Consider the following 13,880-nt stretch of genomic DNA (forward strand, 5'->3'; position numbering starts at 1 on the left):
CTATGAAATTAATCATAGTTTTTAGAAATCTCTTAATTTTCATTAGTAATTATTGAGGGCCAACTCCATTCAGAGAATGGTCCTAAATTATTGACCTATATTGGAAAACCATTGGTTAATAATGTCATTAACATCGTAACACTAATTCGTTGTTGGTGGAATCACGAACTGATACAACTATTCTGGAGAGCAATGTGGAACTATGCCCAAAGGGTTACAAAACTGTGCATACCCTTTGATCCAGCAATATCGTTACTAGGTCAGTATCCCAAAGAGACCATAAAAATGGAGAAAGGACCCACATGTATAAAAATATTTATAGTAGCTCTTTTTGTGATGGCAAAGAATTAGAAATTGAGTGGATGCCTTGATTCTTAAGTTAATCATTTTTGCATCACACACTTAAAAATAAGTCAGAGGGAAATTTCCTTCTAGAATAGTTCATTCACAGGCATTCTGAAATTGAAAACATGACAGTATTTTATAAGAATAGCCTCAAACAAGGATTTGATTTAGACTTACTAAGATGTGTACTCATTGACTACAAGTGGGCCTTAAAAGAAATATTCAGCTTGATGCACCAGCTTCCATACTAAGAAGTTCATAGGTTATAACAACCTATCAGGGAAGACTTACCAAGCAGTGATCATACAAGAAAGTGAATCTATTTTTAATGTTATTCACAGATTTGAGGGCATCAAACTAGGTTTAGAAAATCCCTCTTCCCCTTGAACCCTATCAGGAATGCAATCCCTATTTCATTGCCTTCAGATAGAGAAGAGTGTACTGATATAAAAAGTGAAGCTCCTGCTTATTTTAATATCTGGTAACTTGGACATGGCTAATAACATAATGATGCTTGGTGTATCTTCAAATTTCCCAAGTCATGATGTTGACATAAGAATGTGTCTAATTCAGTAACTAGGGACCTTCTGTGCACAAAGAAAGCTTCAACATGTTGAATGAAAATAATTGCTTGACAAATGTTGGTGTCACAGAGTCTGATTTTAATACTTTTGTCTGCCCCAAATTCAATTTATACTTAATATGCAAAGTGTTTTAAGAAATCATATAATTATCAAGTTAGATCTAGAAGCAAAAGTAAAAGTCATTGAGTCCAAAGAAGAGTAAACTGAAGTACAGTGAGGTTAAGTGAATTCCCTAAAATTATACAGCAGCTAAGTGTTTGAGGTAATATTTGAACCCAGGACTTTCCAACTCTTATACTTTCACTCTATGAACTACTCCATACTACCTCTGCTGTTCAGCCAAGATTATGACCCTACCAACCCAAGGTCACAGATATTTCCTCAAATCATGTATTTTATTTTGTTTTTATATACATCATTGTGACTTCTGCAACATATACTTTATTGATGTCAACTCTCAAGTAAAAATAATATTTTCCCACATGGTATACATTTGTTCTTAGTTTGATCTGGACTTATTTCCAGTGCTTCCTTTGATCTATTGTAAATTAGAAATATGCTCTCCATTCAACCCTATATATGTTTTGTAGTGCCTAAGATTCCAAACAAAGTAAAATTTTGCAAATTTGGACAAAATAGGAAAATATAAATGCAAATTAGTGCACTCCATAATCAAGTAATCTAGAATATTTATATTATGAAGGTTTTCAAATTTCTTTCATTAAAGTACATGAAATGTAGTAGCTCGTATTAACTGAAGAGGTTTCATAAGTAGGCATCTTCCTAAATATGCTTTAATGATTTAACAAGATTTATGTACAATTTGTAAGATAAATTGGTAAACAATCAATGTGTTATAATCCTTAAGAGGTGGGTTGGGTCAGTTGGATACCTGGCTCTGATCTTGTCTAGGTCAGGCCTCCCCACCCTTTCACAGCTGTCTCCATATCAGGTCTTCTGCTCCCCAACCATCATCTCCTCTCCCTCCCACCAGAACTGGGGGCTCTGCCTCCGGATCCCCTGATTCTGGTAGATGAGCTTTCACCTTACCTTGCTGGAGATGAGGCTTCTTTTGTAGTCTTATCACCATGCTGGCTACTCTCCATGCCCTAGTTGCTTTTTATATGCCGTCTTCCATTAGAATGTAAAATCTTTGAAGGTAAGGACTGTCTTGCTCCCTTGTGTTTGTATCCTTAGCTTAGCACAGTTCCTGGAATACAGCAAGTGCTTAATAAGTGCTATTTATCTGTCTGTCTGTCTGTCTAATGTCCTGCTGCATGATTAAAGCATTTCCCCTCTTTCTGCTTCATGTGTAGTTATCTAATTATGATCACTTGACTCATGGCCTTCATTTCCACATCTCACTTGAATTCCAAGATCATCTAATGCATCATGTGTGAGGGCAAAAAGTAGTAGTAACAGATTCAGAAACACTTTGACCAAGAAATTTTCATCTTCGGAGAACAGTGAGGAATTTTTATAGTTGTTAAGAGTCCACTTACTTTTCCTTTTCAATTGGTGCTATGGCAGTATCTATAAAATATTGCAGTCAAAATTATTTACATAGAAGGAGAAAGGAAAAGGGCAAAGAAAGAGAAGAGAGTGGAAAAGAGCTGAAGACAAAAGAAATAAGTGAAGGAATGGAGGAATAGGGAGAAAAGAAATGAAGGAAAGAAAGGGAGAAAGGAAAGGCATAACATTTCCTTAATGTTTCATATATTTAGCAATCCCACCCAGTTTGGTCTGAAATTTTCAGTCATATACTTTTGATACAGTGTTTTTGCTAAATCCATGACCTTGATTACAATAGTATTTATACAATAATTTATGGATCCAGTGAAGATTACAAGTTTTCTACATCTTAGGAGATGGTCTTTATGAATGACTATGGCTAAAAAAAAATCACAAATGCACTAAGCAATGGCCCCACTGAGCCTCTCCATATCCAACTCTTCATGACCCTATTTGGGGTTTTCTTGGCAAAGATACTGGAATGTGTTGCCATTTCCTTCTCCAGATCATTTCACAGATGAGTAAACTGAGGCAAACAAGGTTAAGTGACTTGCCCAGGGTTAAAACGTTTAGTAAGTCTCTGAGGCCGGATTGAACTCAGGTAATCATGATTCCAGGTACTCTAACTATTACGCCACCTAACTGCCTAAATGTTGGCACCAAGTCTATATTACCATATTTTGCTTTTGTGAAGCTGAAAGAAGATTATAGAAGAATTACCACCGTGTCTTCGATTTTCTTTCCTTTTTTCTGATGAGCCTGAACCAATCTTTGCCACTGTAGTAGGAAGGATTTCTAGCTATGCATTCATAGACTCTTTAAGGTTAAACAGAAATCTCTGATTTGAGACAAGACTGCATAGACATGGGCCCCTTTATTCTTTGCAACTCACTGTCACATACACGTCTATACTCCGAATATGTTGTGATATAGACCTTGAGATGCACCCTCTTGATCTTAGTGAGAAGCTGCAGCATGTATGGGCATTTATGTCCAAATACAAAAATGACTTTTTTTACATTACTCATTTATGAATGGAATGTAAAAGTGACAACTCCTTATTTCAAGTTATTATAAAATACACTACCAAAAACAGTAGAGATAATAAAACTGAAAATGTCTAAATACTGTAATACTCTACTATCTTTTGAAATATGATTTTTATACCTTCACATGGGAATTTCTTTTTAGCTTATGGCAACATCTGTACTTTATAACTTTTATTATTTTCCCCTTTAGATATGTTTTTGTTTGTTTTTTTTTCCCCCTGGAAGTAAGGAATTATGAGCCTATACTCTGAAATCATGTAGTTACTAGTGGACAAATTATGGCCTATAGATGGAAGAACAGAGTTCTGGGGGTCTCAAAGTCCTGCCAGAATGCCAATTATTTGCAAAGATTCCATAGTAATACATTCTGGATTCCCAGAGTAAATTTCACTTCCATCACTGTTTATGGTCAAATTCTACCCAGGCAAGCAGCTCTTTGTAACTTCAATTTGTGTCACCAGTAAATAACAAGGCATGCAATCTAGTCCTTCATTTTGACATACAAATAACTGGCTGAGGAATTAACAGTTTTATCTCTCAAAACTTTCAATCTTAAAACTGAAGTCTAGAGAGTTTAAATTTAAAGAAAGAAAACTAAGACAAATAGTCTGATATAATGATCCCACTGAATCCCATAGAAAGTAGTTCACTTTGGGTTTTCATCTGTATATGACAGTGTGTCAACTGGATGGCAACTATTGGTACATTTGGAAACATATGATTGTCAAATGATGGTTTTTAACTTTTCATCAAAATGGATGTTTTTGTATATGGCATGACATGACCTATGAAAACTATTCACTGATCCATGTGACCTTCACTCACAATTCAATTCAAATGCAAATTTTTTAAAGATACTTGTCTTTTTGCTTCATCTAGGACTAGAATTGTGTGGTCATATGCTTTAGGAGAAAGTGTCTCTCTTGCTTGGCTGAAATAAAGAAATTTGAAATAAAGTGTTATATATGTCCAGCCAGACTTCCATTACCAGTAACTACATATGGAAGCATAAAAACAAAGCAAAAACAAGACAAACATATACCTTCTGAGGATTCCAGGCCCAAGAAAAAGTTAATGTTGAATGGAAGTTTTAACCTTTCTGCTGTTGTTGTTAATCCTTGTAGTGTGTTTATCTGTGGTGTGTCATGGACCCTTCAGGAGTCGATGAAGCCTTTGAACCCCTTCTCAAAAAATTATAGATAGACAGACAGACAGATAGATAGATAGATGTGTGTGCGTTCATATATACACACATATGTGTGTATGTATATATATACATATAGGTGTGGAGAGAGAAAGAGGGGGAAGGGAGAAAGAGAGGGGGGAGAGAAAGAGAGAGACAGAGAGAGAGAGAGACAGGGAGAGAGAGAAACAGAGAGAGACAGAAACAGAGAGAGACAGAGAGAGAGACAGAGAGAGACAGAGAAAGAGAGAGACAGAGAGAGAGACAGAGAGAGAGAGAGAGAGAGAGAGAGAGAGAGAGAGAGAGAGAGAGAGAGAGAGAGAGAGAGAGAGAGAGAGAGAGAGAGAGAGACAGAGAGAGAGAGAGAGACAGAGAGAGAGAGAGAGAGACAGAATTTCAGTGAGAGGTTTATGAAAATAAAGATGTACTGTTTTCCCCACCTCCAAACTCCACAGATACTTATAAATCTCTCTGTCTCTCTGGGCATCTGTGACCCCCATGTTAAGGATCATGATGTTTACTTCAAGTTCTTCAAATTTTGCCACTATAATGATAGCTCTTATCCTTCACCCCCTCCCCCATTAGGGGCTGCTCAGAATCTATCTGGGCTTCTCAACTGCGCTCACATGAACTCAAATGAAATAGGAGTCACCAATTCAATTCTAACTAATGAAATGGCAGGCCACCAGTCCTTACCATTTGTCTTTAACTGCCTCCTCAGGTCTACCAGATGTTACCATATGCTCTGTCCCTATATCCTTTAGACTCCTGGAACTGGCATCTGACCTACATAGGTAATATTTCTTGTTTCTTAGGCTTTCCAGGCATTGCCACCTGCCTTGAAGCTGAAATTTGTTTCATGTGTTGTCTCCCCCGTTCTTGAAAGGGGAGTCTTGCTTTTTCTATTTTTAATCTGAGTCTTTATCTTACTGTTTATAACATAGTAAGCATTTAATAAGTGATTTTTATTCCTTCTTTCCTTTGCTTTACTTTGCCTAGGCTTTGCCTGAATTGATACTGTACTTATAGGTAACTGCTACATACTCTAAATAAATTAACTGATCTCTGCACTGTCCCCATTCACACTCCCTACCCCCAACCCAGGCAATGGAGATAAGGAGGAGCTAGGGCTGAAAACCTTCAATGGTTCAAATTCAAGGCTTCCAGGCCAGGAAGCAAAAGCAGGCCTCATCAAGGGCGGCTAGATGGTGCAGTGAATAGAGCACCATCCCTGGAGTCAGGAGGACCTGAGTTCAAATCCGACCTCAGACACTTGACACATTTATTAGCCATGTGACTTTGGGCAAGTCACTTAACCCCAATTGCCCTCCAAAAATCAAATTTTAAAAAAGCAGGCCTCATTGACTAGCTTCTGAGTCAGGGAGGCAAGCAGAGGTATCTAGAGGACAACATAAGGAGTGCCGACTTCAATTTTCAGCAACAGAGAATGCTGAGTTGAGGGGCCTGAGGCAAAAAACCTATAAATTCTGAAGAGCAACTGACTATGTTCTCAGGTAGAAGAAGGCTCACAGTAGCATGCTATTTCCTATCTATGTGATCTTAGGCAACAACTACATTCATGAAGCACCTACTGAAAGTACAGCATTAGGTATGACACTGAGAACACAAGAGCCAAAAGAAAATATTCTCTAAAAGTATATTCCACTATTAAATCCCTATACCACCCTAGACCTCAGTCTTCTCATTACTTGTGAGTGATGCCCCTCCACACCAAAATTTACTTTTAAAGTAGATTTTATTTACTTATCTGTACAGGGATTAGTTTTCCCTCTAGTACAGGGATACTTAACTTTTTTTTCTGTCATGGTGAAGCCTATGAATTATATTTTTTAATGCATAAAATATAATACATAGGGTTACCAAGGAAACCAATAACAATGAAATATACTCATCAAAATATTTTTTAAACTATATAGATTCCAGATTAAGAACCACTGTTTTAGGTTTTTAAAATTTTTTTATTGTTGTATCACTGAATGCAAGTTCCCAGAGACAGGTACAGCTCCATTTTTGTCTTTATATCCCCAATTCTAAGCAAAGTGCTTTGCCCAAAGTAAGCATGTACTAAGTATTTAATTAAATGAACCAAATTGATTTGATAATCTCCGGGGTCCTTTTCAGTTCTAAATCCCATATTCCCATTATATTAAGGCACCTCTATTTGTGAATTACCTCTCAGGCTATAAGACAGTCTCACAACATTCCCCTGAAATTGGTAGTTGGTAGGTTAGGCAGGTGAGGTATGGTAACTGGTCCTTAGGCATGTGTGATGAAATGCAGAATAAGGTTTGAGCATGGAGATCCTAGAGTTAGGTTTGGCTTCAGCAAAGAAAGTGACAGGTAACTGACAACCAGATAAAAGCAAAGATTATTAGAAGATCATGAATCTAAGACTGAATGATCATTGTTCTAAACTAAAAAGAGTAATGACTGGCACCTGTGCCCATATGTGTACCCAGAAAATCTGAATGTCTATTTCATGGTACCAGGTGCAGACTCCTAGAATGGATTCTGTATTCAGAGAAATGCCTGAGTTGTGCTTATGCAGAAAAACTAAGATCTAGCAGGCATTTTTAGGTTTCTAGCTAGTCACAAAACAATATTTTTGGAGGTTGTGATGATAAGCCCTAGCATACTGTGACATTTGATTGGCATAGTTTTGATCTTCTAGTCTCCACTTAGAGGGGCTTAAATGTCTAAGCGAGGGTTAGGGAACCTGTGACCTCAAGGCCACATATGACCCTATAGGTCCTCAAGTGTAGTCCTTTGACTGAATCCAAACTTCACAGGACAGATCCCCTTAATAAAAGGATTTGTTTTGTGAAGCTTAGAGTCAGTCAAAGGACAGCAATTGAGATCAAGAAGGCCACATGTGACCTTGAGGCCATAGGTTCCCTACTCCTGGTAAGTAAACCAAGAGCCATAGCTTGTAAATATGATTAAATCCATGACAAAAAAACGTTATTTGGTTTAAAAAGATGAGTCAGTACCTGAATCAAAGAGGTATGTATATGTAGGAGGGAAATGTATCAGAAAGAATTGTATAGTTTTTAGAAATTTAATTCAATAAATGCTTAGTAAGTACCTTTTGTGTATAAAACAAGGGCAGCTTCATGTAATAGATGGAGAGCTGGCTTTGAAGCCAAGGAGATCTGTGTTCAAATCCTTCTAGGAATACATATTGGCTGAGTGATCCTGGGTAAGTCACTTAACCCTTCTGTGTTCTAAGGCAGCTCTCTAAGCACAAAAAAGTTGAGAAAAGATGCCATTCTCTATTGGTAGAAGAAGTTCTTTCTCTCACTCATTCCAGAGTTCCCCAATAAAATCACTGGTCCAGTCCTCACAGCTATGTAGAAAGCATGATGCCAAATTTCAATAGCATACAGTCCCTGTGCTCCTGGAATTTATGGCCAATAAGTCCAATCTTCTTTTTTAATGCCTAGCTGTAAGGGTTATGGGATTTAAAGATCTTCCATGCCCCATTGGACTTGCTGATGTAGCAGGAAGGGGCGGAGCAAGAGGAAGCGGAAGCCAAACTAGAGTTCCTGCGGTGGCTGGCGGTGGTGGTGATGGCGGCAGCAGCAGCAGAGGCAGCGGCAGCACAAAGCCCTTTTTGAGTTAGCCAGAATTTCTGCAAAGGACTCCTTCTGAGGACTGCCAGGGGCCGGAGCTGCTGGGAGCGTGTTTCCAGGACGCTGGGTGGTTGCTGTGAGTGGGGAGAGGAGGACCTTTGCCTGAGGAAGCCTGTTCTGTTTTAAAGGCTTGAAAATGTGGGTGCTTTCTACTTTATCTACCTGTGCCAATGTCATAACTACTCTGATGGCTTTCACTTTCTGGTTTTGGGACTCAGTCTTTTGGTATCTTAATAAATTTTCTAGTTTATTCCCCCATATGGCAAGCCTGATGTATTTTGTGATGGATAATTATATCAGCATATCTGTAATCTCCATAGGCATTGTGAATATGGCATTGCTGATACACTCGCTAAGTGAGGGCCACCTTGCTTTTCATTTATTTCCTCAATTAGTTGCAGTTCCATGGGATCCCTTAGGATGACAACATTCCTCCTCCAGGAAATGTTCATTTGTAAGTGGAAGTGGTCAAACAGTGAGTATCCATAGAACTACAGTAGATACTACACTAGATTTTCTTGAAGAGATCCCACAAGATCTCAGTTCACTAGCAGTTTAAATATAATTATAGTAAAGAAGAGTACTGAATATTCATGAAAGATTTTGAAAAACATGATTTACCTTTTGGTCTCCCATTTGTTAGGGAGCTCTGTGTGTTTTTTTGGGGGGGGTATTAAAACATTCCTTTTTTTGCTCACAAGGACTTCTTTAGGCAAATTCACAGGATAAGAAAGTTGAAGCTATTTTTCATGTTGTGATGGGCAGTTAGCACTTGCATTTTTCCTGACAAACCACTGGAATTCCCATTAATCAGGGGAAGCACCTGCATCACTCTGTTTTCTTTCATTATATCCATGACTGCACATCCAATAAACATGGAACCTGAGTCCAAAGAATAAAAACCACAGGTGCTAGAGAGAAGCAGGTCAATGGTAAACTGTATCATACCCAATGACATTTTCAAAATAAACTGAATTATGCCATTATAATTACACTTAGGAAACTTGGAAAGAAACTCCTATAGCCTGTAATTATGACTGTATATTTGTAACTGATATACTTGGGGCTAAGCTAAAAATTACAAATGTGAAGAAGAAAAATTCCTTGGAATGAGATAGATCTTGACTGACAAATATGGGAATGTATGTTTATAAAATATAAAACCTCAAAAATGGCTTCACAATGTTCATAACTGTGAGCCCCAAACTGATATGACTATGTTTCTACTCTAAATCTGTAAATCTTTCTGACCATATAGATAATTGAAAGTAACTATATTCTTATATCTTTATGAAATTAATGTATAATAATGATTCCCAACATGTAGTAAACAGATCATTGGGAGGTTGTGGCATCATTACTAAAGATCCATAAAAATGCTTGTGTGTATGTATGTGTGGGTGCGTGTGTTCATATCTGTGTATATATGCATGTATATATACACATACACATGCACATGTGTGTATACATATACATGAGCATACACACATCACACACACATATAATATGCACACAAACATGCACATACAGAAAAAACAAAAAAGAGCCCCATAAGATCTTATATCCTATCAAGCAATCAACAAAATTTTATTAAGTATTTACTCTGAATTAGGCATATTCTACTGGAATATATGTGTATATGTGTGTGTATATATATATATACACATACATATACACACATAATAATATGTTAATTATATATAATAAATATAATAAATCTTTAGCAATAATGCCACAGTCTCCCAGTGATCTCTGGTTCACAGATTAGGAACCAGGAATACACATACACACATGAATACATATACATACACACATACCTCAGTGTGTATGTGTATATACACACATATACACATATGGAATTATATCCCAGTAGAAGGTGCCTATTCCAATAGTAGGCACTTAATGAGTAGTGGTTGATTATTGATGGAATATAAGCTATTTTTTGTTCTTGTCTTTATAACCTCAGCATCTAAAAGAGGTACTCACATATGATTAACTCTTAATCAGTGTTTGCTGAATCAGAATCAATATGTGCACCAAACACTGCATTTTAATCTTTACTCTGTAGACTAAACTATACATGCACATAGAAATGTTATATGCATGTAGAAAACGTTTCATATGCATATATAACACAAAATTTCTTATATGGATGACATTATGATTAAATACAAATGTATTAAAAATTTCATTGAATTCACAATAATTTTATATTGTATTTTCTCAGTTACTGAGTTAATATAGTTGAAGTAAAATCATGTAGGAGTCAGTTTTTGATGTGAAAAGATAGACCCTTATAATTTAAAAATTTGGAAAACATAGAAAGCAAATAGTAGGTTCTATCATTGCATGAAAGGGAACAAAAAGCAAAAGGACTAAATATCCCAATGATTAATATATAATAGAAACTCTCATAAATTTGCAATCAGGAGGTTTAAAACTCACTTTCTTCTTCCCTTTATTAGTTATGTAATCACAGACAAGGCTGTTGAACAACCTGAGCCTCAGTTTTCTAATCTGTAAAACAGAGTTAGTAACATCTGTATTAACTACTTCCCATAGTCTAAATAAGAGGACATAAGACATAATAGCTCTTTGTGAATAATAAAGGACTATATAAACATCAGCGATGATGATTCATCCTAGTTAAATGTGAAATTAACATGTCCATCAGTGCATAAAATAATTTGAAATTTTGAGAATGATTAGAATTCTACACAACAGCATTTCAGTATGGCAGTTAATTCAAGTATATTAGAATTTAGGGACTGTTTAACACCATGTATCAAATTTTGTTCTAGGACCTGTGGGATTTCCAGAGTCACATTAGGAATAGTTCCTGTCCTCAATGTGCTTATAATCTATAGAAAGAAAAACCATAGCCACCTGAAACAAAGACTGTACAAGGTAGTGTATGGTCAGTCTCTAGAGAGGCATTATAGACAATAAAGTATATCAGAAAGAGAGAGATAAGTGAGCACCAGAATAGTATGAGACAAATTCACAGAAAGAGTCTAGATCTAGAGTAAGAAGTTTGGGGCTCAACCCCTCACTATGTAAGTTACTAACTTTGTGCCATCAGGCAAGTCATTTCATAGCTCTTTATCTCAGTTCACTTATCTATGAAATAAGGGAGCTAGATCATATTTCTAAAACTGCTTCCAGATTTCAAACCTTATCTTGCTCAGTCTATACTATCATACTACCCTCTCTTTTTCTATCCTATTCTATCCTCTCCTCCCCTATCCTACCCCATCCTTTTCTAACTAGCCCATCATACCACACTCTATACACTATTCTATCCTTGCCTACCTGAGATTAGTTTTATATAGTAAGACAATGAAGCAAATGTAATTCAGTTTAAGGGAAATTCACCTCCCGCCCCTACCCCCCTCACCAAGGAGATTAAAATTGAAAAATCACTCTTCAGAGGCACTTTCTTCCAAATCTCACATATAGGAAACTTTTCATAAATCTTTTGAAAAGGATCATGGAGAAAGAGATGGCATTGGGAGCAATTGATCACACTTAGCTATGATTATTCATAGTTAATGACCCAAATCTCAGGTAGTCAACTATCTCATCTGAAGAATTACTGAGGCAACAAATCACCCATTTTCCAGAATTTTTTTTCTTTCCCCCTTTCCTTTTAAAGACATCCTAAATGGCAGTGATCCAAAAGGCTGTTAAAGCAGGCAAAACCATTGCATTCACCGTTTCTTCACCTGGTGTCTTTTGACATTGCTTGAGTGTTACCAATATAAACGCTGGTTTTATTTCTCAAACACATAGCTTCAAGTGCTTTTATGGAGCCTGGCTATATAAATTTGATGATTCCACCCACCGTGAAGGTTTTAACAGTTTACAAAGTCAGAAATAGTCACTATTTCTATCACAGTGAGAGGAGTTTGCTACAAATGTTGACTGATATTTAAAAGAAACAAAATAAAGAAATTCTCTGGTAAAGAAAGCCAACAATAGACTTTGACATGGCTTCAAATGAATCACAAAGCACATTTAACATTAAGGAGCATAACCCGAACAATTAAATTTATTGTATTGTTGCCAATAATTTAACCACCTGTTTATGAGATTATTTTGTTTTATAGTGGGACTGAATCTCTTTTGCTCTCTGATTTAGTGTGCCAAGAGATCGGTCAAATTGAGCTGAAAATAACCTGGAACAAATGACTGCAGCATATTTAAGATCATGATCTGTGAGATTTATACCTTTTTCCTACAAGATTTTAAAAAGAGATATTAACAATTCATTTATTTTATCCAACTTTTAAACTCTTCACTTCCATTGACTACAGATTTGAAAAGTACTAAAAGACTTCAAAAAGGGGAACTGGAAAGGCCCAATTTCCAGCTAAATTTGGAAGGAAATGAAATATTCCAGCAAGTACTTAGCATATTGAAAAACGTTCTCATGTTTATAGTGTGGCAATAATGTTCACTTCTCCAGAAACATAGGCTCCAGATATGCAGCTACCATAACAGAAATGAGTCTAACTACAGCAATCTTCAGTAATAAAACCAACCATCCCCATATCCAGTACAGACAAATTCTCAAGAATAAGCAATTACCCATCACTAATGATAGAAAACTGCTGTAGCTGAAAGGAACCGAGAGGATACCAGCAAAGCACCTCCATTACATATGATTTTTGAGTCTCTCATGGGGATCAAATTTTAAATTTATTTCATGCTCTATAGAAAAGGTGAAACATGTAAACACCATTTTTAAGCTAATAAAGTTTTATGTCTATTGAGTATTCTCTCAAGAGGTCACTCAGGAATAAAAAATGGTAGGTGAAAGAGAAAAATATGCAAAAGAATGTGCATCTAGATTTAAGGCAGCTCTCCATTTCATGGAAGGTAAAGCATGGATTCCAGTAGTCATTTAATGGGAAACTCGTTTGTCTTTAGGGTACAATGTTATAGTTCATGTTTAAGTTATAGTTTATATTTTGAGGTTGTATCACTTCTTTAGGCTAATCCCCACCCCTAATAAGCCATATGTTGGGTCTCCATCCAACAACCTTGGGTTCAAAGTATTCTGTGGTCACACATTCCTAAAACTCTGATTCATGAGTCCTTGTTGATAAATGCACCTTTAACATTCATTCCTCAAAAAAGCTGAAATCAAAAGCATTGACTGAAATGTGGTCTTAAAAACAACAATAACAAAGTATTCCCCTCATAAATCCCTTGAGCACCATAACTACACACAGTGTCAGTAAGAAAGAGTGGGTAGACACATAGAGTATAATAAGAGAGAGACATATACTTGGGAACACATGTAGTGAAAACAATTCATGCGTGCAGCATTGCCTTTCCCTGTCGTGGGACCATAATGCTCCTCCCCCCTGGGAACAGCTGGGCAAGTCACTTAGCTGGGTTTTTGGAGCCTATTCCTTCCACAGCACAAGCCCCAACAAGGAACTGCTCTCACCTCTCCTTCCAGAGACCATACTCCTTAGAACTATCTTTGGTTTCAACTGTATCCCTAGAAAATGTGCGTCTTTCTTTTTAAAGGACCATGGGAGAT

The 13,880-nt window shown here is 36.7% G+C and overlaps 1 protein-coding gene across 2 annotated transcripts in view; it reads right to left on the reverse strand.

Annotated features, from left to right (window-relative positions):
* The window catches only part of FBXL7 (F-box and leucine rich repeat protein 7), a 490,782-nt gene that overhangs the window by 380,418 nt on the left and 96,484 nt on the right, over positions 1–13,880 (reverse strand). Inside the window, exon 2 of one of the 2 annotated variants that reach the window (XM_069101415.1) lies at positions 1,980–2,139. The exons of the other annotated variant lie outside the window; for it this stretch is intronic. Coding sequence (XP_068957516.1) covers positions 1,980–2,019 — 40 coding nt within the window. The 5' untranslated portion in view covers positions 2,020–2,139. The remainder of the gene's footprint in view (positions 1–1,979; positions 2,140–13,880) is intronic. 2 annotated transcript variants of the gene reach the window in all.

The sequence above is a fragment of the Petaurus breviceps genome, unplaced genomic scaffold, assembly GCF_028583685.1.
Source record: "Petaurus breviceps papuanus isolate PSGF00001 unplaced genomic scaffold, PetGlider_PUasm1.0 47, whole genome shotgun sequence".
Taxonomy (NCBI): domain Eukaryota; kingdom Metazoa; phylum Chordata; class Mammalia; order Diprotodontia; family Petauridae; genus Petaurus; species Petaurus breviceps.